The sequence below is a fragment of the Rhopilema esculentum genome, chromosome 12, assembly GCF_057945365.1.
Source record: "Rhopilema esculentum isolate cy_ngs chromosome 12, ASM5794536v1, whole genome shotgun sequence".
NCBI classification, from domain to species: Eukaryota; Metazoa; Cnidaria; class Scyphozoa; order Rhizostomeae; family Rhizostomatidae; genus Rhopilema; species Rhopilema esculentum.
The window spans coordinates 3,047,308-3,072,611 of NC_142826.1; the positions used below are offsets into that span (position 1 = coordinate 3,047,308).

The window sequence follows — 25,304 nt, forward strand, 5'->3', positions numbered from 1 at the left end:
CCAGAGCGCAGTGGCTGGCGCCGCCATTGGCCCTGGCCAGTTGCCCTGCTCTGAATTAGTCTCGAGCAGCTGTGCCAGCTTCAGAGCGGTGCTATGAGAAGAGGGCACTTCTCAAAGAATTTTCTTAGGGTAACTCCTATTATACGGGATAAATGGGGGTCTCCTTATCCCAAAACCCATCCACTTTTCTGACTTTCCTGAAAACTCAGAAGCCATGCAATGATAGGGTTGTTTTGTCTATCTCCTTGTGTAAAAAGCCTAGCCATTAGAAATTTTTCAGACAAGTTATTAACTGGCCTCCATTCAAGAAACAGTTTAGTCGATCTAGCATGTTAAAAAATGCTCCGAATGAAAAGATTGTTAAAATTTACTTCAAAAACAATATCCATCTGTAGTAAAAAATTTGATTTAGATGATAAAAATAGCTAGGATGGTTAGTCAACGATGGTTTGAAAAGAGAGATTTGTTTGTTCAAAATGCAACAAGTTTAAGCCGATTACCGTTGCTTTGCGGTTGTGATCGCATCTGCCATAAGCATATCGAATGGCACATCCATGTATCCCTTGTACGGCCGTGTGTCAGGCACCGCGGAGCGTTGAGGAAAGTGGAGGGGTGGTTTAAAAAAAGAGGGGGGGGCTAAAACCGTATAAAGAGGCTTTTCTTGTAGTTTGATAATTAATATTTGGCATTTTTTGCAAAAAGTGGGGGGCTAAAGCCCCCCAGCCCCCCCTGCTCCGCAGTGCCTACCGTGTGTATTTAAACAGGCTTATCGATCTTAAAGCTTTAAGTGACTTGACCCGGATTACACTGTGGTTTACGAGTGTACCTTGCAAGTGCGATTAGTAAAATCCCGTTTTCTCCGAACTCACAATTCCTCTACATACAGGCACGAAAAAGCTATTTTGTACCCAAGGAACCAATCGCATGGCTCGAAAATTTGCACACGGCCAGGGCAGATGTCGGATAAGCAAAGCATGTCTCAAAATTCATTTAAGCAATAAATTTGCCTGGAAAGTATCATTTTACAATATTTGCAAATTATTTTGATATGGTTGGAATTGCAACATTCTTGTGCATCGAATGATGTATAGTTTAATCTGATTCCGTTAATAGTTTAGCTTTTAAAGAGAGAAAACCAAATATTGCGTCAAAAAAGGTTTACCGTAACCTTAAACATTGTGATTTGTGCTAATTTATTTATTATGATTATGATTTAACAAAGTTAACTCACAGAAATATACAGTTGCTTATTTGAAGCTTGTCATTTTGAGTATATGTTTGCAGTTTATTTAAAGAATGTCCAAACAAAAATATTACCAAATACAGTCAAATATAAACAATAACAAAATTTGGCTTTTCGCATTTAGTCTTAGTCAAAGCATGCAAGGTGCCCAATCCATCAAGCTCCTAGAACTTTCTAGGCCCATGCAGAGAAGCTTGATCGAGCTAGAGCACCTCTCCTTGCAAGGCCTGATGAAGATTTTAAAATCTAGCTGTATAAAAAAGCAACAAATAAAAGAGATACAGAAGCTTGTCCGCTGTTAATTATAAACACAGAGCAATGATAAATTGCATTCTAAATACTAAAACATTGCATTATATACATTTTTGGTCTTTGCAACATGCGATGGTTCAGTCCAAAGCGCTTTGCAAAAATTCTTTCAGGCTTGCAGGTAATGGAATTTTGTCAATTTCTTCTTTAGACAGGTATAGTCGAAGCTTTTTCTGGCAAAGCTTTTCAAGCGAGGGTGCTGCAAGAGAATCAGGGAAAGGTTTTCAGATACACAATGGTTTTCAGCTGGTTTTAAGATCTTACGAAAATAAGAATGATAATAAAGATTTTAGAAAAGTTATAGTGACATGTAAAATACTTGATGCATTAAAAAATATTGAAAAGCCAGCAAAAAATGTTTGCAAATAATAGAATTAATTTAATTCTTATTCTCTGAAAAATTTGATGAGACATTCTATGATGTTTTTTTATGTTTGTGTTACAAAATGTTAAGTCCACGAAAATGATAATAAATAATAAATATAATGATAGATGATAAATGGGATAATAAAATATGATAATAAATGATAATTGTGATAAAAAAACGGCAAGTTTTAAAGATAAATGATCTCCAATAACCCTGCATGCTGGCTTGTTTAAAGAAAGAAATCAATGGATTGCAAATGTGCTTAGAGTTTTGAATGATTTGCAGACATTAAGTGTAGTTTCTTGTCATCAACGTTCTTCACAATTTACATGAAAAGTTTCTGTGCCAAAACAGAAGAGAAGATGTTTAAAATTAAGAGCCGCTTTTAAAAAGCATGTTGAAAAATTTATCCCACTTCTCTAAAGATCCTGTCCGTCTGATAATCCCACAATACATTAGGGAATTTAATCAATAAACCCACAGCAGGAATACAAGAGAGAATACCGTATGATAATAAATGATAATCATGATGTGGATGATAACAATGGTGAAAAATACTAACCATGACAATAAATGACAATTATGATGATAAATAACAAATCTTATACCTCCAAAGTAATCCCAAGACACTTGCTTTGTTTGCCCATAAAGATCAAATACAGCAAAAAGTTCCTTTTGTATTGGCATATCTCTCATGGCAATTCCTCTATCAAAACCATTTTCATAAAAATGTAAATCACCATTTGATTTCACTTGAACAGCAACTCTGTCATAAACACGTAATGAGTACATGTTAAGTTTATTATATTCAAATTCTTTTTTTCCATTGTGCACACTCTGCCCAGATAAAACCCAGTAATTCTCATCATCACTTGTAAACAAATCTGTGACTGCTCTTGCGATCTTTGTTTCATTGAGGTTTGGATTTTCTGTTGTTACACCAATTCTCTGGAAAAAAGATCTTAAGTACAAGTTAAAAGTTTTAATGCAAATTTTAACCATTAACTAAATTTCCATTGCATAAACGATTAAATTTTTTCATTGATTTAATACCCTGGGGCTATTATTAACTTCAGCAAATTTTAGAGGGCACCTATTCAATTGGGGCACCTATTCGAGGGAGGGGGTTATTTGCAAACTTTGAAGAAATTTAGCACAAGGAAATGATTGCCAAAAAAGAGGTGCGCCAACATAAGGAAAAGTTTTTGTGATGAATGTGCAGGGGGGAGGTGGCTAATGCTTGGTAACTTCGGAACATTTGCTTTTTCAGGGGCACCTATTCGAGGGAAGGGCTTATTCGAGCGGGTGCGTTTAATCGAGGAAATATGATATGTTAATGACCCAAACCCTCCCATCATCTTATAACAACGAATAGAAAATGTATCATCCATTACTCGTCAACAGAAAATACCGAAATAAAATCCATAGATCTTAAGAAAAACTTACCAGTGATCCAGCCCACTTAAGCTCCATTTCTTCAATTTTTAGTTGAAAGAGTTCGCCTGTATGAAGAGGCCTTTCGCTAAACACCAGCCCGTGATCATAAGTGTCTCCTTCCCTCCTAGCGCGTTGGTTATGGTCGGATAGCTTGATATATCGTCCACAGCGACGGTGAAAGTGCATTTGCCATCTCTGACCCACCATAGTCAGGGCATTATTAAAATTTTTCAGCCCAAACTAAATGCCTTTACAAATTTCCATTAATGCTACAGCCATTATGGCACTACGTTGTTGTTGTCTCAATGCGCCTGCGGGGCATCACATAGTTTGTTATGTGTTTTGGGGTTAACCTCGCGTCGCGCTGCTGCACACCCTGCGCCCGAAGATAGAGGGCAATGCGAGAAAAACCTGGAAATATTTATCTTGAAATCAGCCACAAATTAATTAAAATTAGTTCTTGAAGAACAAAGGGTGTAATATTGAGGTTAATATTCACACTTGGGTGCAGACCGTTGGTCAGGCGCACCAAGGAAAACGCCCGGCCTTAAAAAAGGAATCAAGTGATTTTTAGTTACTTTCCTTCCCACAAGATACGGAGCAGGTGATTGCCGGATGGCACGGTTCAAAATAAAGACAGGTCTTGTCGTCAAAATATGAGTTGAAAGTTTATTAAAATATCATAATGGATCAATTTGTCTCAAGCACTAATAGAAGATTAACCTCCTATAAAGGCGTATTTTGCCTCGGTGCTCGCAGGTTTCAACAGCTGCAACAGGGTGGCCTATCTAATCAAGCTTTGAGTGTTCTTTGCGATAAACTTGAAGGATGCATGGTCTTTCAGTCGTTAAAGCAGCAATATCTTGATTCTCAAGGCTCATTTAAGCAACCGCTCAGACTCAAAAGAGCGACCGTGCTTGCTTATAACTTTGGTTTTTTCAAGAGCTCAAATACGTCATAGCTACGTACACATTTGAATCATAAAACAAGCACAAGCTCCTGACGCTTATTCTTGCTTTTTCACTAGCAATTTAATAACATAAAATTAGTTTTTCACGGGTTAGGGTCTTCAACATCAAGGCTCCTTGGGTACAAAATTTTTTTGGATTGGGACCAAAAACCTGCAAAAGCATAGCGTATTGCCACTAAATATACTTAATCGATTTTACAAATTTGCCTATAAATGGCAGAATGAGTGCAGAATCTCTCTTCGTCAAATCCTTGAAATTTTGTAAAGGCTATAATGACAATAATTCATTGAAAATTTCAGTTCTTTTACTTGCTTTATCTCAATCAATTCGTAGAAAATATTACCGTTTTTGCATATTTAGAAGTATTTGATGGTGTTTTTTTAGGTTACGTGGTGAAAAGCAAAAAAATTGATTCGGATATAACGTCACATTTCAGTGTTATCAAATGATTCATTTATCCCCTATTTGCTAGTGTACACATAGTAGGCCCATGTCAAGAAGTGATTCCTACATCAACAGCAAGATAGAGACATTAAGTAGGCGCACTTGTCAATGCGAATTACAAAAAATGTTTAATTGATGGCAGAATTCAATTTACTAATAAAGTTGCCAAGTTTCTGAAAACACTGCAGCAAATCCCCCAGAAGAATAGTATGCTTTTTCAATATTCAGACTCCTCTTGGCTTTTGATTTGAAGATGTATATAAGAGTAAATAGGAAACATAATTCTTACAGTAGGTTCTCAACCAAAATATATATTTGGGTGATGAACTTAAGTCGGTGATGCCAGGGAATCGGGGTGTCTCCTGACAAATTTGAACGCCGAAATTAGGTTGCATAGTCCGAGAAAGAAGTTCTGAAACAAAAATTAATTTCTTAGTTATTTTTGGGTGATGAACTTAAGTCGGTGATGCCTGGGAATCGGGGTGTCTCCTGGCAAATTTAAACGCCTAAATTAGGTTGCATAGTCCGAGAAAGAAGTTCTGAAACAAAAATTAGTTTATTAGGTTCTCTTCTTCGGGGATTCACTGCAGCACGAATATGCCAACATTTCACAATTAAACTTTCCAGTATTGACAGGTCTCTAATCAAACTATTGGTTAAAAATCTATTATCGAAGCGACGGTTTTTAAGAATAGAATAACTATTACAAGATAAACTATAGCTATGTTCCTGTCATTACCAGAACTGCCGGCTTGGCGTTGTTGCCAATGAAGCAAGGAACTGCATCCAATGAAAAGGCATATAAAAGGACTCAATAGAGGCGTTAGCTACTGAATATCTGTAACAATGATATCATCTCCTGGAAAATCTTTGAATCCAAAATTGTAAATTAATTATATCATTATGAACATGACCTACCCATACCCAGGGGAATTTATATCAAATTCTAGAATTATTTGGACTATATTTGAACAACAGTACCCCATACCCTCCCTTGGCCCGCATATGAATAAGGTTGTGACTCATTACCAAACAAAGCGGTTCATAACAGCATGATAAAACTTCCCAATAACTAAATCGAAGGTTATTAATATTCAAAGCGAATATCTAAGTAACTTAAATCAAAACACTTCTTCCACAATAAGGCAATGAATTTTGACCAGACACTAGATAATATATTCACCTTAGCTACGTTTTCGGTGGTCCATATTTCTTTAGAATCACGTTCAACGTCAACAATCTCGTATGCAAAAAGCAACATTGTTTGTATGCAAAAAACACATTTAAAATTCTATTTAGTTAGAAATATAGGTAATAATGAGTACCTCATAATCAGGTACTATAATTTTCATTCACATCTTTAACTTTGCGAGTATCGTCATTATGCGTTCCATTATGGTATGAAATCTCCCGAGGTTTATTAGAATTGGCAGTAGAGTTCTGTTTCTTTGAATACGCGGGTTTCACCCCATGCTCTTCCTTGATACCATTGGAAGTCACTGAGTCGTGCTTCTTTCCACTGACGTCACTATTGTGGTTAGAAACAGCGGACTTGCCCTTCATATTTGCATCAGATCTTTTGTCGTTAACTTCATTCTTTGATTCTGTTTTGCCAGGTGAACGGACACTTCTTGTTGAAGTTGAATTACCTTCGGAATACCCGTTTTCCACCCCATGAGCAGTCCTCTTCTTGTCAAAAGTTTTCTCATTTCGATAGTCTTTTTCGTCGTTCTTTGTGATGACGTCACCACGATTATCACTTCCTTTGTAATTCTTTTTTCGATAGTACTGTCCTCTATTATTTCTGGTTCTTTGCGGCAGCCTGTCATGAGTATAAGGCTTTTGAGCTTGGGTATCGACGGATGGATCTTTTTTGTCTTGGCGCTTTTCCCCTTGTGAATTTTCCTCTGTAGTTTTAGCTCCGGCGGTTTTTGTGCCTTGAGTGGGTGTCACAGCGGGTACTAAACTGCTAGAGTTAGCGGTATTTGACTTGGTTTCACCGTTAAGATTACCAATGTTCGTTTGCGACTTTTCTTCACCCGATAAACCAACACCTGCTTCCTTCTGGTAAACCTTGCTTTCATCGGAGGGGGGACCCTTACCCTTGTTAATAGCATCGCCGTGGCTTCTGTTTTTACCAGCCTCTGAATCAGTCCTTTCATTGCCATTTGTATACGAGGCCTTGTTCTTTTGATGATTATTTCTGTATCTATTGTAGTGCCCCCTTCGACGCTCACCCTGATCAAAACTTCTGGCGTTGCTGCCACGGTCCACCCTAGTAGATACCTCAGTGGCCTGTTTCTCAATGCCTGCATTATACCATTCATCTCTTTGAATTACGTCATCCTTCTCAGCAGATACTGTACCCTTATCAGGTTTCTCTTCAACTTTGTTATTAGTCTTATGGTTATCCAGCTCGTGCTCCCTGTTTCGACGGTCAGTCCAACTCTGTCTTTGAGGGCCACCCCGATCCCTGACGATTTTCTGGTCCCTATCCATTTCATTCTCCCAACGATGATTTTGCTGCTCTCGTTTCATTTTCATGCTAGCCCGCTGTGCTGTTTGATGTTCCTTGCGCCCCTTCTCTTCAGAACCATGCAAATTTTCCAAACTGTGTTCTTCTTTAATCACTGGCTTTTCGATGTGGTGCTCGACAACTGGTTGTTCAATTTTGTTCTCTACATGTCTCCTCTTACCAGTCCCTGATTGACCACGCTCCTTATTGCTAGAATGCCCTCTATGGTTGACAAAGTCCCGTTCTTTATGACCTGTCTGGTGCTGGGTCTTCTCTTCTTTCTCCTTGCTTTCTGAACTGGCTGTATTTTCAGGCTTCTTTGCGTTTTCATTACTTGTAATCACTCTGTCTTTCTTAACAGTAACAGCTGGCGCCTCTGTTCTCCCCTTCTCTGCTGACAATTCACCCACTTTGTCTTCTTCTTTTGCAATCGCAGTGCTGTCGCTCTTTCTGTCACTACCAGCATAACTCCTATCATCATGCTGTCTCCAATCAGTATTCTTCCTCCAATTATCCGATTGCCTGTCTCTATACTTACGATTCTTAGCACTCCTATTGTCATGCAATTTTCTAGTTTCCGAGGCCGATGACTTACGACCTTTCTCTTCGTATTGTTGCTGCTGCTTCACCTGACTGTGACCAGGTGATTTTGTAGCTTCCGAAGCCGATGACTTACGACCTTTATCTTCGTATTGTTGCTGCTGCTTCACCTGGCTGCGACCAGGTCTTTCCACTACTTTATCAGCATTGTTTTGTGCCCTTGACAATTTTTTATCATGTTGATAATTGACTCGCTGTCCAGCAGGAACTTTTGTTTCTAGAATCGTAAGGTAAAAAACTTGATACTTTTAGTTGATACTCAATACTTGATACGGGTGTAGCCTTTTTGCAATAATTATTTTATCTATTAGCTGTACAACTTGAGCAAAAAGGAAGAAACATCTTTAAAATTTTATACGTGTTGCATCACCTAACTGACTTAGTTGTAAGCATGAAATAATAATTTTCATGCAAGTGAATGATTTGGAGACCTACAGCTGATTCTTGGCACAGTCCAACCCTGTTACTTACACCTATATTACTCCGAAAATCATACAAAACTTACCGTTTTGTTTCATTACATGAGATCTTCCAGCAGCCATCGATGTCTGAAAAAAACCAGAATGTTTGTGTGAAAGATATGCAAGCTTTATATACAAGTTCATCACAACTATTTGCTTGACAACCGACAGCAATCAGAGAAATAAAACTGGTAAAGAGAAAAATATACTGTTATGTCGTAAAAGGTTGGCAGTGGATTAACTGTTTCATCAGAATTTTCCAAAAGATAAATAAACATAAATAAGCAATTTTGCGGTACCAAGGCTTTCCTGGTTAAATGGGCAAAATAAGTTATGAATGATAATACTGCAAATCTCGATGAATAAAAACTATACAAAACAAGTGTAAATATACAAAGACCTTCCGTTTCTAATGGTTACTCTAATGGTCCTTGATTCACTTAAAAATTAAATTGATCAAAAAAGTACTGAAGTGTGACGTCATCAAAAAATCTATTTTTAGTATTCCTTAAATTTGGCCACATAATCTGAAAGAACATCATAAAATACTTCTCAATATGAAAAATCTGCTAGATATGTTCAAAATTGGGCGAGTTATGGCCAATGGAAGGTTTAAAGTTTGCTAGCGGATTACTGTTATTCTGGCCTGGTTCATGAAGTTATATACCAAGACCAAATTACAGAGGTTTGGTGGGGAATGACCCTGTGCTTAGGTGGTCATATCTCATTCAATTGATTTTGCTCATCAAGAGGCATTTCATAATGATTGTTCGGGTTATATAGTCAAAATTGAAAAATTCTTAAAATGGATTTTTGCAACGTCATCACCCCTGTACTCTATTGTCTTGATAAACTATAAATGTTACCTGCTCCTCGACAGCCTCTTTTAGCCTTGTGTGGGTGGCAGCACGTTCTTTCAATTCATCATTTGTAAGAGGTCGATTCACGTCGCCTTGGTTCTTTTTTTGTTCTAATTCAACATCAGCAGCATGCAAAACACCTTTCCCTTTCAAATCCGCTTGGAGTTTTTTTTGCGGTGGATCATCAATTGGTTTTATGATATTATCCGTTGAAGATGACCTTTGTTTATAACCAGCTTTTAGTAGGGTGACTGAAAAATAACATAGATAGCAACTCAAGAGTGCATTGAAAATACTTAAAGTACTTTTGGCAGGTAAAAAATTTGAAAATGGCTTTGAAAAAGCAAACTTTAATACATGATTAATCAAATAATGAAGCTTCTAATCTGACACTAACTGGATCATAAAATATCACAACATAGATCAAAAATTCAAAGCTAGGAAAGGTTGCGGATCAGTCGCGGATCTAAATAAACCCAGATGGCTTGGCAGTTTCCGGCTGGGTAAATATACTTTCTAGCTTTCAGTTTTCGATCTATGTTCTGACGTTTTAGATCTATGTAAGAGAGTCAGACGTTTATTCAAAACCATTGCTTTTCAAAGCCATTTATGTGAAACCATTTAGACCAGAACTGCATCATTCTTACTCTCTCAAAACACCATTTGCTCTAAATTTTATTCGTAATTTGGTTCGAGACTGATTTATTCCCTCAAGAGCCACAACTTTTCCTTTCACTGAACATGTTATGCGTTTTGAAAATAACGTGTTTCAACTGTGCATGTGCATATGATGTTAAATTTTAGTTCGTCTTCCAATCAATTAACGACAAAAAATCGTCAAAATATCAATTGAAGAAACAATTTTCAGGATCCAGAAATATTATTTTCTCTCGAAACATTTTATGAAAACAGATTATGGAACACCTAGACATTTAGAGTGTCGGTTCTCTTTCCAAAGCACCACTAAGAATAACCATAGTATCCGCAACTAGATGTAAGCCCGCGTATTTGGCCAACAAACGGAACAAACATTAAAGATATGGTTTACAAATAAATATTTTCGGGATAAAACTTGAAAAACAGATGCTATATAAAAATTAATGAATTCACAATTGTCATCAGTTGCAAAAGTTTTTCATCGCTTAATTTAATGAACAGACTGCTCTTTATTAATACTAATTATTTGGAAGTAGGACGCAAGATTGTCTTCTGGACTTTGTGAGTTATTTAATGAAGAAAGACATAAGGTTTTTCAGTATTAAAACTAATCCTTGCTACTTACCATGACCAAAACTTTCTACGACCTGCAAGATTAAAAGACAAGCACATGACTCCTCTAAAATTTATTAAAATGTTCTCGGCGATGATCTATATAATGTGTGATTATAAGATAATGTTTGGCTCATAAAGGCTCTTGTGCAACCGGCATGCTTTGTGACAGCTTTTTTTAAGCGATGAGAAATTGGCTCTGTTTTGTTTTTTCATTCAGTACGATACTAGACCAGTTCTTGAACTATAGTTGCAAAGCATGCCGGTTGCGTAAGAGCCTTTAAACGAGTGAAGCCTACGATTTGCATTCTTGCATCTCTCGAAGTCACATTTAACCATATCAAATAACAACGAATAGCAAGCGACATTGCCTCCTCCGAATTTCACTATTCGTCATTTTCGGGCACTTTCAAAATACTTCTATGAATAAATCTGAGCTTTTATGATGGCTTTACACAAATATAAAATATTACAGTATATCTTTATTATTATCTCATGGCTATACTTTTCGCCGCAGCCAGAATGAAAACAAAACACGGTCTTTCACGACAAAAATAAACCCAACAGCGGGTACATCCGAGTAGTCATCAAACTTCCGAACAAAAGCACTTTAATAAATCAAGGTATTGGCCTTTCCCAAAATATTCTTACCTTTATAATTTCATCTGAGTCGCCCACAAACCTATTTGTGTTAGCTACCTCTTCGTCAATTTTTCTGTCCCCTACGAAATGCTACGAAAAAGACATTGGGCATTATAAAACTGTTCAAGGCTTTCACTAAGAAAGCAGTGCTGTAAGGATACCATGTCTCAAACTTTAAAGCCAATCTTTACTTCAGAACATGCAATGACAAAGCATGAAAGATCAGCCTAGTTTTATTTCAAATGACACAAATAAAACAAGTTCATATTGGAAAATAGACTATTGACTGAGAAATTCAAATTTTGCCCAACTAAACAACCAAACCCGCAAATTTCCTTCACTTGCATAATCCTAGACGCATTTCTAATAACAGAGGATCGCATGACAGTTGGCTATGGTAATCGCATTAAGCGTGAAACTCAGAGTAGCAACTTAGAACGGTCCGGTTTACATAAAGTGGGTACAAGCTCTGCCTATACGACATAGAGCACTTAATGACAGACCGGTAAACAGTAATGCTCACAAACCTACGTCTATACAAGTTAAATGACATTTGATTAATTTGTCAACTTAATACCGAAATATAACTTGCTCTTAAAAACTTTAGAGCTCTTTATTGTTACAGTCTCTCCTTGTATGAGAAAAGATTAAAAAAAGAGGGCGATAAATCAAAACAAAAACTTTCTCTTCGTGCTTATTTTTAGAAAATAACACGGTTGGTTATTACATTTGGTTTTAGGACAACAAACTCTGCAGAAGTTGTCTTGTACACGCATCTAGTGCGTGTATGGGCCACTGATCTAGCACATATAACCAACAAGAATTGGCACTTTTCATAAATTTCAAATTTCATTCTTCAAAAATGGATTGCCCTTGAGCAGAAGCTGTTTTAAAGGGGCTCCTCCAACAAATACTTGATGACAATAGAATCCAAAGCACTGGGATATAAAAAGGCCATCAAAAACCTGTCTGCAATTATAGAGGTTCACAATAAAAACAAACAGTTCAACTTTCGATAGATTTTCAAATACAGTTAAGGAGGAAACCATAAGGATGATACCTTAATGTTGGCACGTAATTCTGTAATATCTTGATCTCGTAGACGCCCGATTTGATCGCACTGGTGCTTCAAGATGGCTGCTTGTTGTTGTCGATCATCGAGTAGCTTGGCTGAAAAACAATTCATGCTTGTTCAGTAATAAAAGTAAGCACTCAATACTTCGAATAGCGTTTGAAATAAGAGAGCTACAAGTAGGATGGTATCTTGGTGAATAGGTGAGGAGTGGAAGGAAGCTGTGCCTCAAGACATCAATTTTCTCTTTTTTTATTTCAAAATAATGCAAATGGTGTGTTCAGTTTCAGAGGTGGGGTCGCACCTCCTTGCCCAACTATTTGCGATTCAAAGCAAAACTACGGTGACACGTCGAAAAGTTTTTCATTTCATTTCACTTTCATTTATTTAAGTATGAAGGCCCATTCAGCAATGAATAGCTATAATATATCTCAGAATAAAACATTACAATACTAAATCCCTCCTGACTTTAAGTTACCCTACCCACGCAATTTTCGATACCTATTTACAATGTTTTATTTTCTATTTCCCTTAATACGTGTAGGACTATTTACAATACTTATTCAATTTGTTTAAAAGTTTCAAGTATGATATTGAAACAAAAATTGTTAGAGCAAAGTTTTGAATCTAATCGGAGATGTGACCTGTTTATGGTCGGCATCTAGGCGATTCCAAAGTTGAGCACACCAAAAGAAAATGACTTTTGTCCATTGGATGTGCTTGTCTTTGAAAACTTTTGCCACCTAACTTGCTTATAATTAGTAAAATTTTGTAGTACAGTACCTGCTTCAACTTTAATTGTCTGCAGTTGCTCGAGAAGAAGTTCCTCTCTCTTTAATAGGCTAGAAAGAACAATTACTGCTTTTTAACTTTTATTTAAAAAATAAAATGTGCACAATAAAGAGATATGCGAATTCTGGCATATCAAGAATATTTACTCATTCTTCGTACATAAAAAAATGAATACATTACCTGTCTCTTATTTTCTTGAAGTGACTTTTAATTTCCTTCTCCGCTTTATCGCATTTCTACAAACACGAAAGAAAAAAATAAAGCCACTGGAAATCCAGAGAGCACTGCAAGCTCAGACACGCCGGCAAAGTTATTTGCATTTTGTTTAGGCGATATTCTACAAGAAACATCTGTCTAATAAGTCGTGGATAAGGCCATTTTCTCTACGTAGGTAGATGCTCAAATTAAGGCAAATTAACTGTCCTTTAACGGCTACAATGCCTGTCAAAAGTACAAAACGGGTAAAGAAATTAGGAACTACCTTCTTTTGCCATTCTTTTATGACATTTGTCTAAACTATTGTTTCAGGAGGAAGAGGGTAGAAGTAGTATTTTTCGAAAAAGGGATGAAAGATTCAAAATCCAACGAGCTACATTTTGACTAATTCTTTGGAGTAATAGTGAAAGCAAAATTGGCTTTGTTTGTTACAAAAGGTCTCGCTTGCTTTAAATTTCAATTTTCTGTTATCTTTAACTTTTTTTTTGCATTTTTAAGATTTTTTAACAAAATGTTGAATATTATCTGTGCAAAAATTGCTGCGTGTTCTAAGTACTTTTTATTAGCATTGTACATCAATTTTAGCAGCGCCACTGAAACTAGAAACATTAAGAAAAGCAAAAAAATTTACTATGTTCAAAATCTTTCTACAAAGATATCAAAAAAAGCAAGGGGTTTTTTGGCGAAAATGTTTCTAGATACAATCTTAAACTTCAGAAATGGCTAAAACAACATAAAAGTGCTTTGAGAGCTTGTAGTTTGCAGAATTGTTTTAAAATATTCAAATTTCACCAACAATGCTATTTAGTTCGCTAAAAATGAGCTGGGTACCTGTTGGTAGAATAAACTTTCATGAGAAAATGAACACAGTTCAATTAGTGTTGACAGGTGGAAACGAAAAAAGAGAACTGCTATTCTAACAACTTTAAAAAGGCAATGGTGACGAGTCACAACAAATATGTGCTTGACGTCAAGAATAACAGTTGTGACAAAGTAAGATACTAGTGGATAGAATGCAAGTTATATAGAATTACAATGCGTCTAACTACAATCAGAAAGCATTCCAAGTAAAAAAAAGATAGATTTTTCCCTTACATCTTCATGAACGGCATGGAACCGCGCGATTGCAACAGTAGACCTCTGTAGGTCTCTCGCTGACCTTGGCATCGCATCAATTACATTTCTTTTCTTTGGAGGCTCTGTTGTTTTATTCGCCCCTAGGGCGTCATTAAAATTGGGTGCATCAGCTGACTTTGGTGTCAGTGGCGTCAAAGGGCTTTCTGACTGCATTGAGACAGACGATTTTCGGGAAGAAGGCAGCGATTCTAGTACGTTGATAGAACTTTGTGATTGGCTAATCTGAATTGACTCCTCCTTTTCTGTGAAGTGAAAAGATATTCATAAGAATATATAATTAAACATCAAAATTTTTGCTTATGTGCCAAGAAAGTCCCTGACACTGCATAGGAGCGTATTTAGCCTTGGTAGTGGTATTCTATGCTAGACACTTTACGCAAAAGGCAACAGACGGATACAAAAGTAAACGAACACATAACTTTCTTGTGCTGGCAGGCACAATCAAGAGGTATTAGAGAATGGATCACATGAAACTTTGGTCTTGAAATTTTTTTATTTTTAAGGCGGGTAGCGCTGCTGATTGGATACCAGTCACAAACTTCTCGATTTGCCCACAAAATATTACAAATTTTGTGTGATTTTTCTGCTATTCTGATTAAATGATTATTTATCATATTTCTATGAATATTTAGTCAATGATAATGTGAACATCTTTATTAGAATCACCAGTGCTTGAGAAAGAGCGAATCTTATTTCAGTTTATTGCTTTAAAGGATGGGGGGCTTAAAAGAGGGGGGCAATATCATAAATTTTTTGGCAGATAAAAGTACCGCGCCCTAGCCAAGCCTTAATTTTCTTGTGACGTGAGCTTCCAAAGATAAAAGAACTTCCGGGTTAAGGATGAACATTTTCTGGACTTTGGTCAGAGTCTAAAGAAAGCCTAAAGATGGCACACAGCAAAAACAACAAAGTAGAAAGACAGTGGCTTCATTCTTCAAGTCAGATTTTCAGCGCACGTCAGATTTTCAATTTTTTGGCTACATACCTGAAGCTAGAAACAATTCTTCAGCGGGTTTTATTAAATCATTTAACGACTCTTCCTTGCCCTCAACGTTGTCATCCTCATTTCTTCGATTTCTGTTTTTCTTGTTTCTTCTCCTGCGGTTTTTAACTGGACTAGGCCCATTCTGAGAACAAGAACCCGTGCAACATAATCACAGCAAGGGTGAAAGGTATTGGAGAAAATACCAAATATCAGACAAACAAAGGTATTGGGCAGTCGATTAAAATGAATCTGTATTTCAATGGAATGGTTGATAATTCAAACCTTGAACCGGAATTCACTTCTGCTATATGGACTAAATTGCAAGGCACAAAAGGCGCTGAGCCAAAAATGACTTAGGTATATGACATTCTACCAATATCTTTGGCCTTTGGCCTCAGGAGACCCAGTTTCATAAAAATATCAGCCATTAGGCTGTCAGACATAAAATTAGAGACATTCATAAATAAGACAAACTGCACCCTAGATAGTGTCCCTACAACACGAACACCCTAAATGCTTATAAATTTTTTGTGACGTGTAGGGCGTGTAGATGATTCGATGTTCCTCCCTTATTCACTTAACAACACTCCGTACAGTGTTACTAGGCTGGAACCTTTAGCTTGCGTTGGTTACATAAACAACAAAAAGACCTTTTCCGGATGTGCTTGACGTTTTATCAAGGAAAGCTTTGGTATCATCTTATTTTCAGACTGAGCCTTCAGAATCAATCCAAGCTGTCTGCTTGTCAAATAACTAATGTTTCCAAGGTTGAAATATGTGATGACGTCATCGACTCCATTTGTTATCGAATAGGTTCACCATTTCTTGGCAAAACACTCTTTCAGTCAAGAGGCTCGCGTAATCGAACAGAAAGGCTCCCGCAAAGCTAGCTGCAAAAATGTTTAAATATTTGGTACCAAAATCATCATACTTATCACACAAACAACAGTCTTTCATTGGTTATTGCAACAGGACAGTTAAAAACCTGCTCTAAGCTACAGTTTTAAGTAGATGAACCTTTAGGCCATTTGAAACCTAGACAACCTTGGTTGGGCGACGGCGTTATTAAAGCGATTTCATGTTAGTCTTTGAAAATTCATAATATACAAACTTCTATGAATTAAGATAACTTCTCTTACCGTTTTGTCCAAATATTCTTGAGCCACTTGGCTTCAAGTTCGGATGGAAAAAAAGTATTGACCTGCCAAGCCAACCAAGCAGAACTCAACAGTGGTTATCCCCTTGTTTTCTTAGAAATAACGGGATTCCCCACCCTCAAGGCTAAGCCACAGCCTCGCCCAGAGGATTTCAGACTGATAGGAATGCCGTTCCCCACGTTCTTCTCAAATAATGTGTTCAACTTTAGCACAGTATGTATGAAAATACTTATTTCTGATTATAAATAAGTAAAAAAAACTAAAGTACCGCTACAAATGAATGCGGGATTCGGATTTTGAAAGAAAAACGCTACGATGCTCGCGTTGTTCCCGCATAAAAACTTGCATAAAGGCTGATTTCAACACAATCATTCATTCATTCATGTTAAACAAAAGCATTTTTCATGAACAGCGAATATCTATATAAAAAAACTTACGATTCCCACCAACAAGCAGGTAAAGGCGTAGGTAAAGGAGGGTCAGAGGGGTCGAAAAATCTCCTGTAAAGCGAAACTGCTGTTTTGTCGGAAAACTTCTGATCTTGTCGTAAATTTAACATTAATGTCCATTCTATCCAAGTGTTACATTTTAAGAGGAAAATATTTTCAAACTGCATATGGTGATTTCTTCTGTTGCTATGAATCAGATTGGCAATCTCCGCATAGTACTTTAAAATGCCTTTTTTCAGAGGAAGACAAGAAAACTCTCTGAGAAGTGTGATTTATGACACGTGACCTACGTGTCATTATGTTCAAGTTTTTGAAAAAATAAAAGGTCTTATAAAATTGTTGTCAGAAAATCTAAATTTCTCGCCCCTCCAATGAAATTTCCTATCTAAACTAGTAATTTATTCATTCATTCTTGACCAACAAAAGACAGCTCTTTGACTTTGAGATATCTGACATTTCTTTGAAGCAAATTCTCAAGAATTAAAAACAGGAATCAAGGAAGAAAAAAATCAAATAGAGTCTTTCAATATGTTACAAACTTCTCAGGAAATGAGTTTTATCACTATTTCTTTGACGTTGCAAGACCTCTGGCTATGCAGTAGCAGCGAAGCAAAGTTTAAACAATATTAGGATGGGGGACATGGGGGCAAGCCTTGCTGTGAGATCTGGGAGTGAAATTTTTGCAACCACTTATTCAATGGGAAAACAGAAAATGACATTCTTTTAAAACCAAACTATTTGCAATAAGAAATATCATTACCTAATGTCATAGGGTTATAGCAGATGTGCTTTGTCACAGACATCAAAACCTTTAATCCCCTAAACAAAGCTATACAAAACAGGAAATTTCTCTAACTCCTAGAAACTAAAGTTGCTTTTTACATTTCCAACAAAATATTCATTAAGCTAAATTTGAAACGACGTAAATCTGGCATTGAGTCTTTGTGCACTCACTCTCAAGAACTGTTTGACAAAATTTACACAAATTAGAAACTTTTGATTAAAATTCTAACAATTCTCCTTGCTTAATGGTTACAACAGAACAGGGGCATACCTATTGCATTGACAGTACATTTGAGAAATGCTGAAGTAAAAAGACAAACACCGATGTCTTGCATTTTAGAGTTTAGTCATGCTGAAGCATGGCATCTAGAAAAGGGTAGTGGTGGCCAACAACTATCCTTAGATCCTGCAGGCTCTTCTATAAAAAAATACCCCATACCTACAGTCTACCATCCTATCTTAGGATTTTCAAAATATCATAAAAGCTCTATTTATTTTTGTTCGGTCCTAGAGAGGGCTTAAAAGAGAGGGGGCTTATTAGAGAGAGGGGGCTTATCAAAATGTTTGAACAAAACAATTTTTAAAATGCCCTTGGCCATCTTTTGTTATGAAAATGGCATACAAATCATTATTATGATTGGAACTGCATATCATAATAATGAAAAAAGACTCTAGTTTGAAATATACATTTATATTAAAACTTATACAGAACTGTCTTGCAAAATTCTTTGCAAATCTCTGTTCAAAAGGTTAATTGTTATAAAAATTGTTATAAATTATATAAAAATTTGCCAATCCAAAATTGAACTAAATTTTAGAAATCAGGGACCAGAAACATGGATATAGAATAACAAAAATAGCTTCAAATGTAAAGGAATGACTTTTATCACCCAACATTTTGAATTTGCGTGACTCGAGCAAGTGAATATAAGCATCACCAATAAAAAGATACAAATTAATAACAAAACAGGCTTAAAACCTCCTAGGTTTACCTTCTACTCACATTAAACAAGAGATAGTCAACTAAAAGCATAGCCCTGCAATAGAGTTTCTGAGCAAATGATTAAAACCATAAAGTTAAAAACACCCAAAGTGTCTTTCTGAACTATATGATAGTCCTCAACGACTTTAGTGGAAGTTTATAGAACCATTCAGTACAAATTTGAGATTTCTTGATAAAGCAATCATGTAAAAACCATTCTTCAGAATACTACACACAAAATATGAACAGTAACAACAACTTACTTTTCCACGCTTTCCCTGAAAATTCCATGATGATAATATATTCTCTGCTCCATCTAAAGACAAAAACCATTCAGCTCAGGGGAAACTGAAACATTTTGATTATGCAATGTATTGGAAATTCAAATTTTGTTCATGTTTCTGCATGATCAACCAACATTAAATAAACAACAAGAGCAAATAAAAGCAAAGAAGAAAAATTGAAATTCTGAAAAATATAATTACTACTATTTATTTCATGGTTACTCTCTAACACTGTCTTCATTAGGAGAACGTGGATACACCAATGTAAGAACGACATCATTTCTGCCAAATATCCAGGCTGGTGATATAGGACAATGAAAGTCATTACAGTCAAGATAATCTTATGAAGGGAAAAGTTAAGTACCTTGAGTTATAGAAACTATTGCTGTTTCAAGGTTGCAGTCACAGCTTTGCAAGACTACTGCTGCATCTTCCTTTGACAAATTTGGATATGCCTCTCGAATTTGATCAATCTAAAATAAGAAACCAAGCTACTTTTTCACATAAGCCAATGGTGTACCAAGGTTTAAATGAGAAGAGATGCACATGAAAGGATATGTACTTGGTGAAAAAAACACTATCCAAAGTTGTAGAAGGTATGTTGGCCACATCAGTCCATGTACTGACAATATTATGAAATACCAGTGGCAATTTGCCTGGGCTTAAAAATACGAAACATTAGGCTCACAATAATTTGTGAGTTAAGAAGCTTTAGCTGCAAGTCAGCAAGCCACTGATTTGCACCTTGATCTAACAGGTGCTACTGAGAAATACAGTGAAAACTAAAGAAAAGCATTGCCAGTGACACTAGGCTACGACACTGTCGAAGAATACAGTAATCATTATCTTGAAATAAATCAGTTTCAAGCTACTGAAGATTTGGAAAAATTGAGGAGACAGAAGACAGAGATAAGTGGAAAGCATTCTCAATAACTTGTAGCATTACATAAGGAAAAAATGCATGGTCCATAAGCAGAATATGCTTTTTGATTAATAATACTTAAAGTAGCTTTTGGAACTTTAATTAAAAGCTGAAGAAGCATTAAACCAGGTGAGCTGACCATTGGTCTAATGTGCACCTTTCATGCTACACTGGCAGCTGCCAAATCATAAGGAATCCAAATTTCTTATGAAAAATATAGTCATGAACATGACTTTAGGTTTGCAAAAATTGGATATTACAAGACCTTGCCATTTGAATTTTACTAGGATAGTATCAAAATGCCCTTCGTGTTGATGATTACCAAGGGAATATGTTACTTGTGTGTCTATGTTTTGCAAATGTATAGGTAGGTGCCCATATTAACTTTCTCATCAATTGCACATTTCCTTTTTCAATTTTCAGTGTTTTCTGGCAGAAGTGCAAATGCTATCAATGTAGAAAGTTGCAAAAATCCAACTAACATGCAGTGACCCTCATTTCATTAACTACACCTTCTCCCGTGCTTCCCAATACAACTGATTATTGATTCAAATTTGATGCCACTTTGATGATAAGATGTGGCATCAAATTTTATTGTTAATTCCAATGCATTGCAATGGAGATGAGCTTTTCATTTTTTTGAAGCTCAAAGTCTTTGATACCATCAAAATTCGCATAGAGACTAGAATATGATTACGAAACGGAAAAGAAAGCATTAGAAAAATCTGAGATGCAAATTTTTGTTGGCCATTGATTACCATCAGAGGGTCATCAGATTATTTCTTGGACCAAAATGGCAAATTAAAAAGTGCTCATACATGCATATGTCACGAGGGGTACTCATATATATTTAGGATAGGGATGCTCAGGTTCCATTTTGGGTCTAAAATTTGAGCGGAACTTATTTTTTTGGGTCAGCCAATCATACAATTATTTTTTTTTAGTTCATGAAAAGCCTAATTATTTTTTTGGGCCTTGAGTGAGAAAATTTTAAGAAAAAGAGAAAACATGGTTTACACACTAAATATGATTTAATTTTCATTTATTGCAGATGAAAACTGCATAATCATAAGAGTATTCAGAATGATATAAGGAACTCCCACAAAGCTAACAACTGGCTGAGTAAAAAAATAATTTTGTATATTTGATTGTACCAGACTTTGGTTCCCCGATTAAAACTTCAATGCACAAGCAAAATATGAAATAAACTAGTTCTTTTTTGAGGGTTCTTCTGTGGACAATAGTGAACAATTTCAAGCTTTAGGGGAGCATAAAAACAAGGAATCAATACATTGTTATCCTTTTTTCCTTCCCTGAGCATTTCCATTAAATAACAGTGCCAAGGATGCCAAAAATGGGACAAACGGGAGGGATCTTAATTACAATGTAAAGTCACATCTGCACAGCTGGTATAGTTGAATACTCAAAAATTATTGGTCCAAAGTATCCTTGGAAATGCTGTGGGTTTTGCCCTAAATTCTTGTGGGGCAAACACGTATTTTCTTTCTTTTACTCGTACTGCATTTACCTTGGGATAATGCAGTTTATTGATGAAGTAAACATCAGATTTTCTGTTTTCCAAACACAATTCATTCAGATAGAAATGGTTTCTTTCTCTTTGAAACTTCTTGTTTCTTCAGGTTTTTGTTTTGAATCAAAAACAGTAGTCAACAGTCTTCACTACATTCTCATTCGAACAAAAGCCCATCAAAAGCTCAACACATAACAACATAAACATTGTCCTAACTAGCAGCCCTAGACAGCAGACTGACTGGAACATTTCAAAGGTTTTTAGCCAAAATGCAGAAGTTAAACTACAAGATGATGTAAATTGTGTATCTTTGATAAATATATTGTATACTGGCTTCTGTGCTGTGCAATGATTTCAAGATCATATATGGAGCAGAGTCTCTTTGTTATTTCTTTGGGTGTGCAAGAGAAGAAAAATTATTTTTTGGATCATTTTCTATGCTAAAAATTAATTTTTGGGTTGATGGTTTGTACCCCAGCCTGAGCATGCCTATCCTAAATATATATGAGTACCCCACATGGGGTATATGTCTTAAATATGCTCTAGTGTCTTTGTAACCAAAGTTGGAGTAAAGTTGCATAATCTACAAATAATTCACCCCATTGGAATAGAGACATGCAAAATGGTGGCCATCGATTCTCAATAGTTAAACAATAGTTTATGTAGCCTTTCTAGTGCATCCTTAGCTTTCTACTTTTCCAGATCTTTCCAATGTTATTAATAGATGAAATGATTCAAAATTATATTTACTTATATCCATGATTGAACTTGCATGTTTCATTTAAACCAACAATAACAAAAATCAAGCTAAAGTTTGAACATTTTATCTTCAGAAAACGGAAGCACCCTTGCTTTGCTGCAAGTGGAATGAATGAGGCATACCTTTCTATGCAGCAAGTTACATTTTTCCTTTTAAGCACATATTAAAAAACAATCATGCAGATGGTCTTAGAGTTTGGTGTGCTTGTTTTGCTTATATCAAACAGACATTCTGAAGAGCAGTGGGAAAGTTTCATTAATTCAGCTGCTTGTCTAAAATAAGAGGAAATCGTCCATACCTGGGAATTAAGATTTCCTGGCAATGGCAGAGCGTATTCGGCCGAAACCGAACCGTTAGCAGTGTTGAAATAATCATCTGAAATGAATAGAAACAAGTATTGAAATAAAAGCAGTAAGTTTTATAATCAAGACCAAGGTTGGAACTGCATCGTGCAAGAATCATGTTCATACTTATGTTTCTCTGATCATAAAATATGAAAATGTGAAATTCACAAGTTAAATAATATACTAATCAATTGACTGCAAGTTGCTTAGCATTTGTAAACAAGTAGTTAACGTGAATTAACGAGTCTAAATATTGTCTAGCTATTGAACGGCTACAATAAACAGCAAAATGCGTAAACTAAATCAATAAAATTGTCAAAACAGAAAATTCTTCTTTGCTTGCCTGCGGCAGTGACTCTTCTAGCCTACATGTCGTTTGCAGTTATAAGGCATCAAAAAGTCAATTCGATGCCCTACAAGCCTTAAAATAGAAGAAATGATTAAACTGACGAATAATTGGGACTTACCGTTCACCTTCTGCCCTCTACCTTTCATATCGTGGAATGCAAGTCGTTTTGAGTGGTGCAGTTATGCAATACTCCGACCAGCATAAAAAAAATTCTTCTCAAACCTCGAATCGCCGGGGCCAAACTTGTAGACGTAGAACCCTCAGAATGATTAATGTCATCAGCGTCAGGGATTCTGCTCTTCTGGAGAATTCGTCATTCGAGCTGAGGTCGAATGAAAATAAACATGGCGGCAGGATTACTTCATAACATTCCACTGAATGCCATGGAAACAATTCGCAAGAAAAACAATGCAGCGAAAGATTTCTATTATATTTTGTATATGCGTGGGATTTTAAGTTGTTTACTTTGCTTTCACCCTATTAGACTCAACCAAAAAGATCCACTAAAAAGATCCGTGGACAGACTCAATCAAAAAGATCCATGACTCTAGGAAAATGTGGGGGCTGGTCCGTTCTAAGATTATCACATCAATTATCTCAAGCAGGGGTGCAAGTTATGGAGGGTGAAGTGAAGTAACTGAAACGCTCAGTCAAAAATAAGGTTAGACTTCCATGGGCGTAGAAGGGGCTCAATATTGGTATTACCCCTATATTGCAAGCCCGTACGCTAGCTAGTATTCTCTCGATCCAGGGTGGCATTGCCACCCCCATGCCACCATTTGGCTACGGTTCTGCGATATTGTTGCTTCATTGGGCTAGAAATTCAATAAGTTTTGCCTGATTGAGGAGGGGCTGCACCCCTATTCCTCTGTGTCTCCAACGCCTTTGCTGATTTCTGCTAGCAGTAGGAAAACGTACCTTGGAAGCAATCAATCTCAGATGGGCTGCATCCTCTTGTTTACGCACAAATTGCACTTTTCTACTTTTTGCTATTGTTTTTTGGCCCAACCCTTGTTCTATTATATCACTAAACCCCTGCTCCTAGCAACCTGCGCCCCTGGTTCAGTCTTTGGATAATCTAAATAGGATCGTTTAAAAAGTATGCATGTTTACTAAATTTAACTGGACTAGAGGAGTGTTTTGCCCTTAAAGGGAAGGTGGGGACAATGAATAGAGCGAGTCATCCAATGTATGGATCGCCATTTTGCGAAGTGCAACAGTCGGGTTTTATCGCGTCCTCAATGTCATTGAGCAATGTCGCTGCGCAAATAATAAATCAAGGGCTGCAAACATTCATGCATTTATAATGTATTAAAGAAGCATAGAAGCAAGCAATCAATGTTTGAAAGAAGCAACTGGCTAGAAACAATTGCTTTGCAATTGCAATTGAGACAATTGTCATGTCAAATCGGGCTCTGATAGCTCCATCATGAGTTATTTTCATGTGTTCATCAGCTGATCTTATAAAATATCTTTTGTTGTTCCTTGTAATGCAATCTTTATTGTTATTAATGATCGTATCCTAACAACTAACATGACGAATCTTGGAATTACTTGATTTGATGCAGGAATGAAGTTTGATTTGATTTGATTTGATTTGCCTTGAAAAAGTAACAAACTCTTTCCGAAAAGATCAAAGAGAAACAAGATACTGTTCCATTTTATTTTCTGATGTGATTTTCAATATTTTGAAACAAAACAATTTATCTCCAAAGCAAGTTAAGAAAAACGCAGCCCAAAAATAAAATCCATTATTGTCAAACCATATAGTAAAAGTTTCTATAATTGAAAATCCATGTTGAAACATGTCAAAATAAGAGCTTATTTAAAATGATTCCAATTTCTATTCATACACTCTTTATAAGAACATTGTTTACAAGCATATTCGGGCTCAAAATCATACAATTTTTATAAATATTATAAAACGGTTATTGCACAGCCTCGGCCAAGGACGCCTGCACCAGGGGGGGGGGCAGCGGCAGTTGCAGTTTTAAGGGGAGTCCAGGGGGTCATGGCCCCACGCGCTTATGGTAGCCGAAAGTGGCCCCACACCTAAAGAAGATAGAAATTGTAAAGAACAAGGGTCTCGCAAATATTTTGGCCCCGGGCCCCGCAGTCTCTAAAACCGTGGCTGGGCAGACGCCCCCTTGCCCTGGCGAATTTGAACATTTTTCTTCGATTTACCCTTTATTTACTATTGTTTTTCCTTTTTTCATTGCGCTTTGCCTCCGTCACCCTTTTCGAGTGCAGACTTCCCTGGCCTCAGCTCGCATATTTGTGTCTCTTTTTCAGCAGTTGCCTGTTTTGCGATTTTCATAACAGGGAATCTCAGAACTTTGATCTCACTATTCAAAATACATTTAAGAACGGGCGATGTTCCCCTAAAACCATATTCGAAAAGTACTTTAAAAATATATCTAGGC

General features: G+C 36.4%; 2 protein-coding genes across 3 annotated transcripts; both read right to left on the bottom strand.

Annotated features, from left to right (window-relative positions):
* Positions 1-325: 325 nt before the first annotated feature.
* Positions 326-4,027, bottom strand: LOC135681239 (neuralized-like protein 4). The gene is made up of 3 exons (XM_065195587.2): positions 3,366-4,027; positions 2,528-2,867; positions 326-1,751 (listed from the first exon to the last, which is right to left on the bottom strand). The coding sequence occupies exons 1-3, from the start codon at positions 3,561-3,563 to the stop codon at positions 1,633-1,635; spliced, it is 657 nt and encodes a 218-aa protein (XP_065051659.1). The 5' UTR covers positions 3,564-4,027; the 3' UTR covers positions 326-1,632.
* Positions 4,028-4,757: 730 nt separating this feature from the next.
* On the bottom strand, positions 4,758-23,343 carry LOC135681238 (uncharacterized). Of its 2 annotated transcripts, XM_065195585.2 has the most exons (14): positions 23,000-23,343; positions 22,487-22,563; positions 19,340-19,448; positions 18,955-19,007; positions 15,321-15,462; positions 14,294-14,577; positions 13,163-13,218; positions 12,974-13,032; positions 12,179-12,288; positions 11,128-11,208; positions 10,490-10,511; positions 9,214-9,458; positions 8,392-8,434; positions 4,758-8,103 (listed from the first exon to the last, which is right to left on the bottom strand). In XM_065195585.2, exons 1-14 carry the CDS (start codon positions 23,025-23,027, stop codon positions 6,104-6,106), a joined length of 3,309 nt encoding a protein of 1,102 aa, XP_065051657.2. In that variant the 5' UTR covers positions 23,028-23,343; the 3' UTR covers positions 4,758-6,103. The 2 variants fall into 2 exon arrangements, with proteins under 2 accessions (XP_065051657.2, XP_088967795.1); XM_089111669.1 differs by lacking the exons at positions 18,955-19,007; positions 19,340-19,448; positions 22,487-22,563; positions 23,000-23,343 and adding an exon at positions 16,460-18,942.
* Positions 23,344-25,304: the final 1,961 nt, after the last annotated feature.

Excerpts from the sequence above, each read along its gene's own strand:
- LOC135681239 (XM_065195587.2), bottom strand. The coding sequence starts at position 3,563 with ATGGTGGGTCAGAGATGGCAAATGCACTTTCACCGTCGCTGTGGACGA. Across the intron at positions 2,868-3,365 it reads TTAAGTGGGCTGGATCACTG|AGAATTGGTGTAACAACAGA; the intron begins GTAAGTTTTTCT and ends TCTTTTTTCCAG. Across the intron at positions 1,752-2,527 it reads GTCTTGGGATTACTTTGGAG|CACCCTCGCTTGAAAAGCTT; the intron begins GTATAAGATTTG and ends ATTCTCTTGCAG.
- LOC135681238 (XM_065195585.2), bottom strand. The coding sequence starts at position 23,027 with ATGAAAGGTAGAGGGCAGAAGGTGAACG. Across the intron at positions 11,209-12,178 it reads AATTACGTGCCAACATTAAG|CATTTCGTAGGGGACAGAAA; the intron begins GTATCATCCTTA and ends TCTTTTTCGTAG. Across the intron at positions 8,104-8,391 it reads TCATGTAATGAAACAAAACG|AAACAAAAGTTCCTGCTGGA; the intron begins GTAAGTTTTGTA and ends TTACGATTCTAG.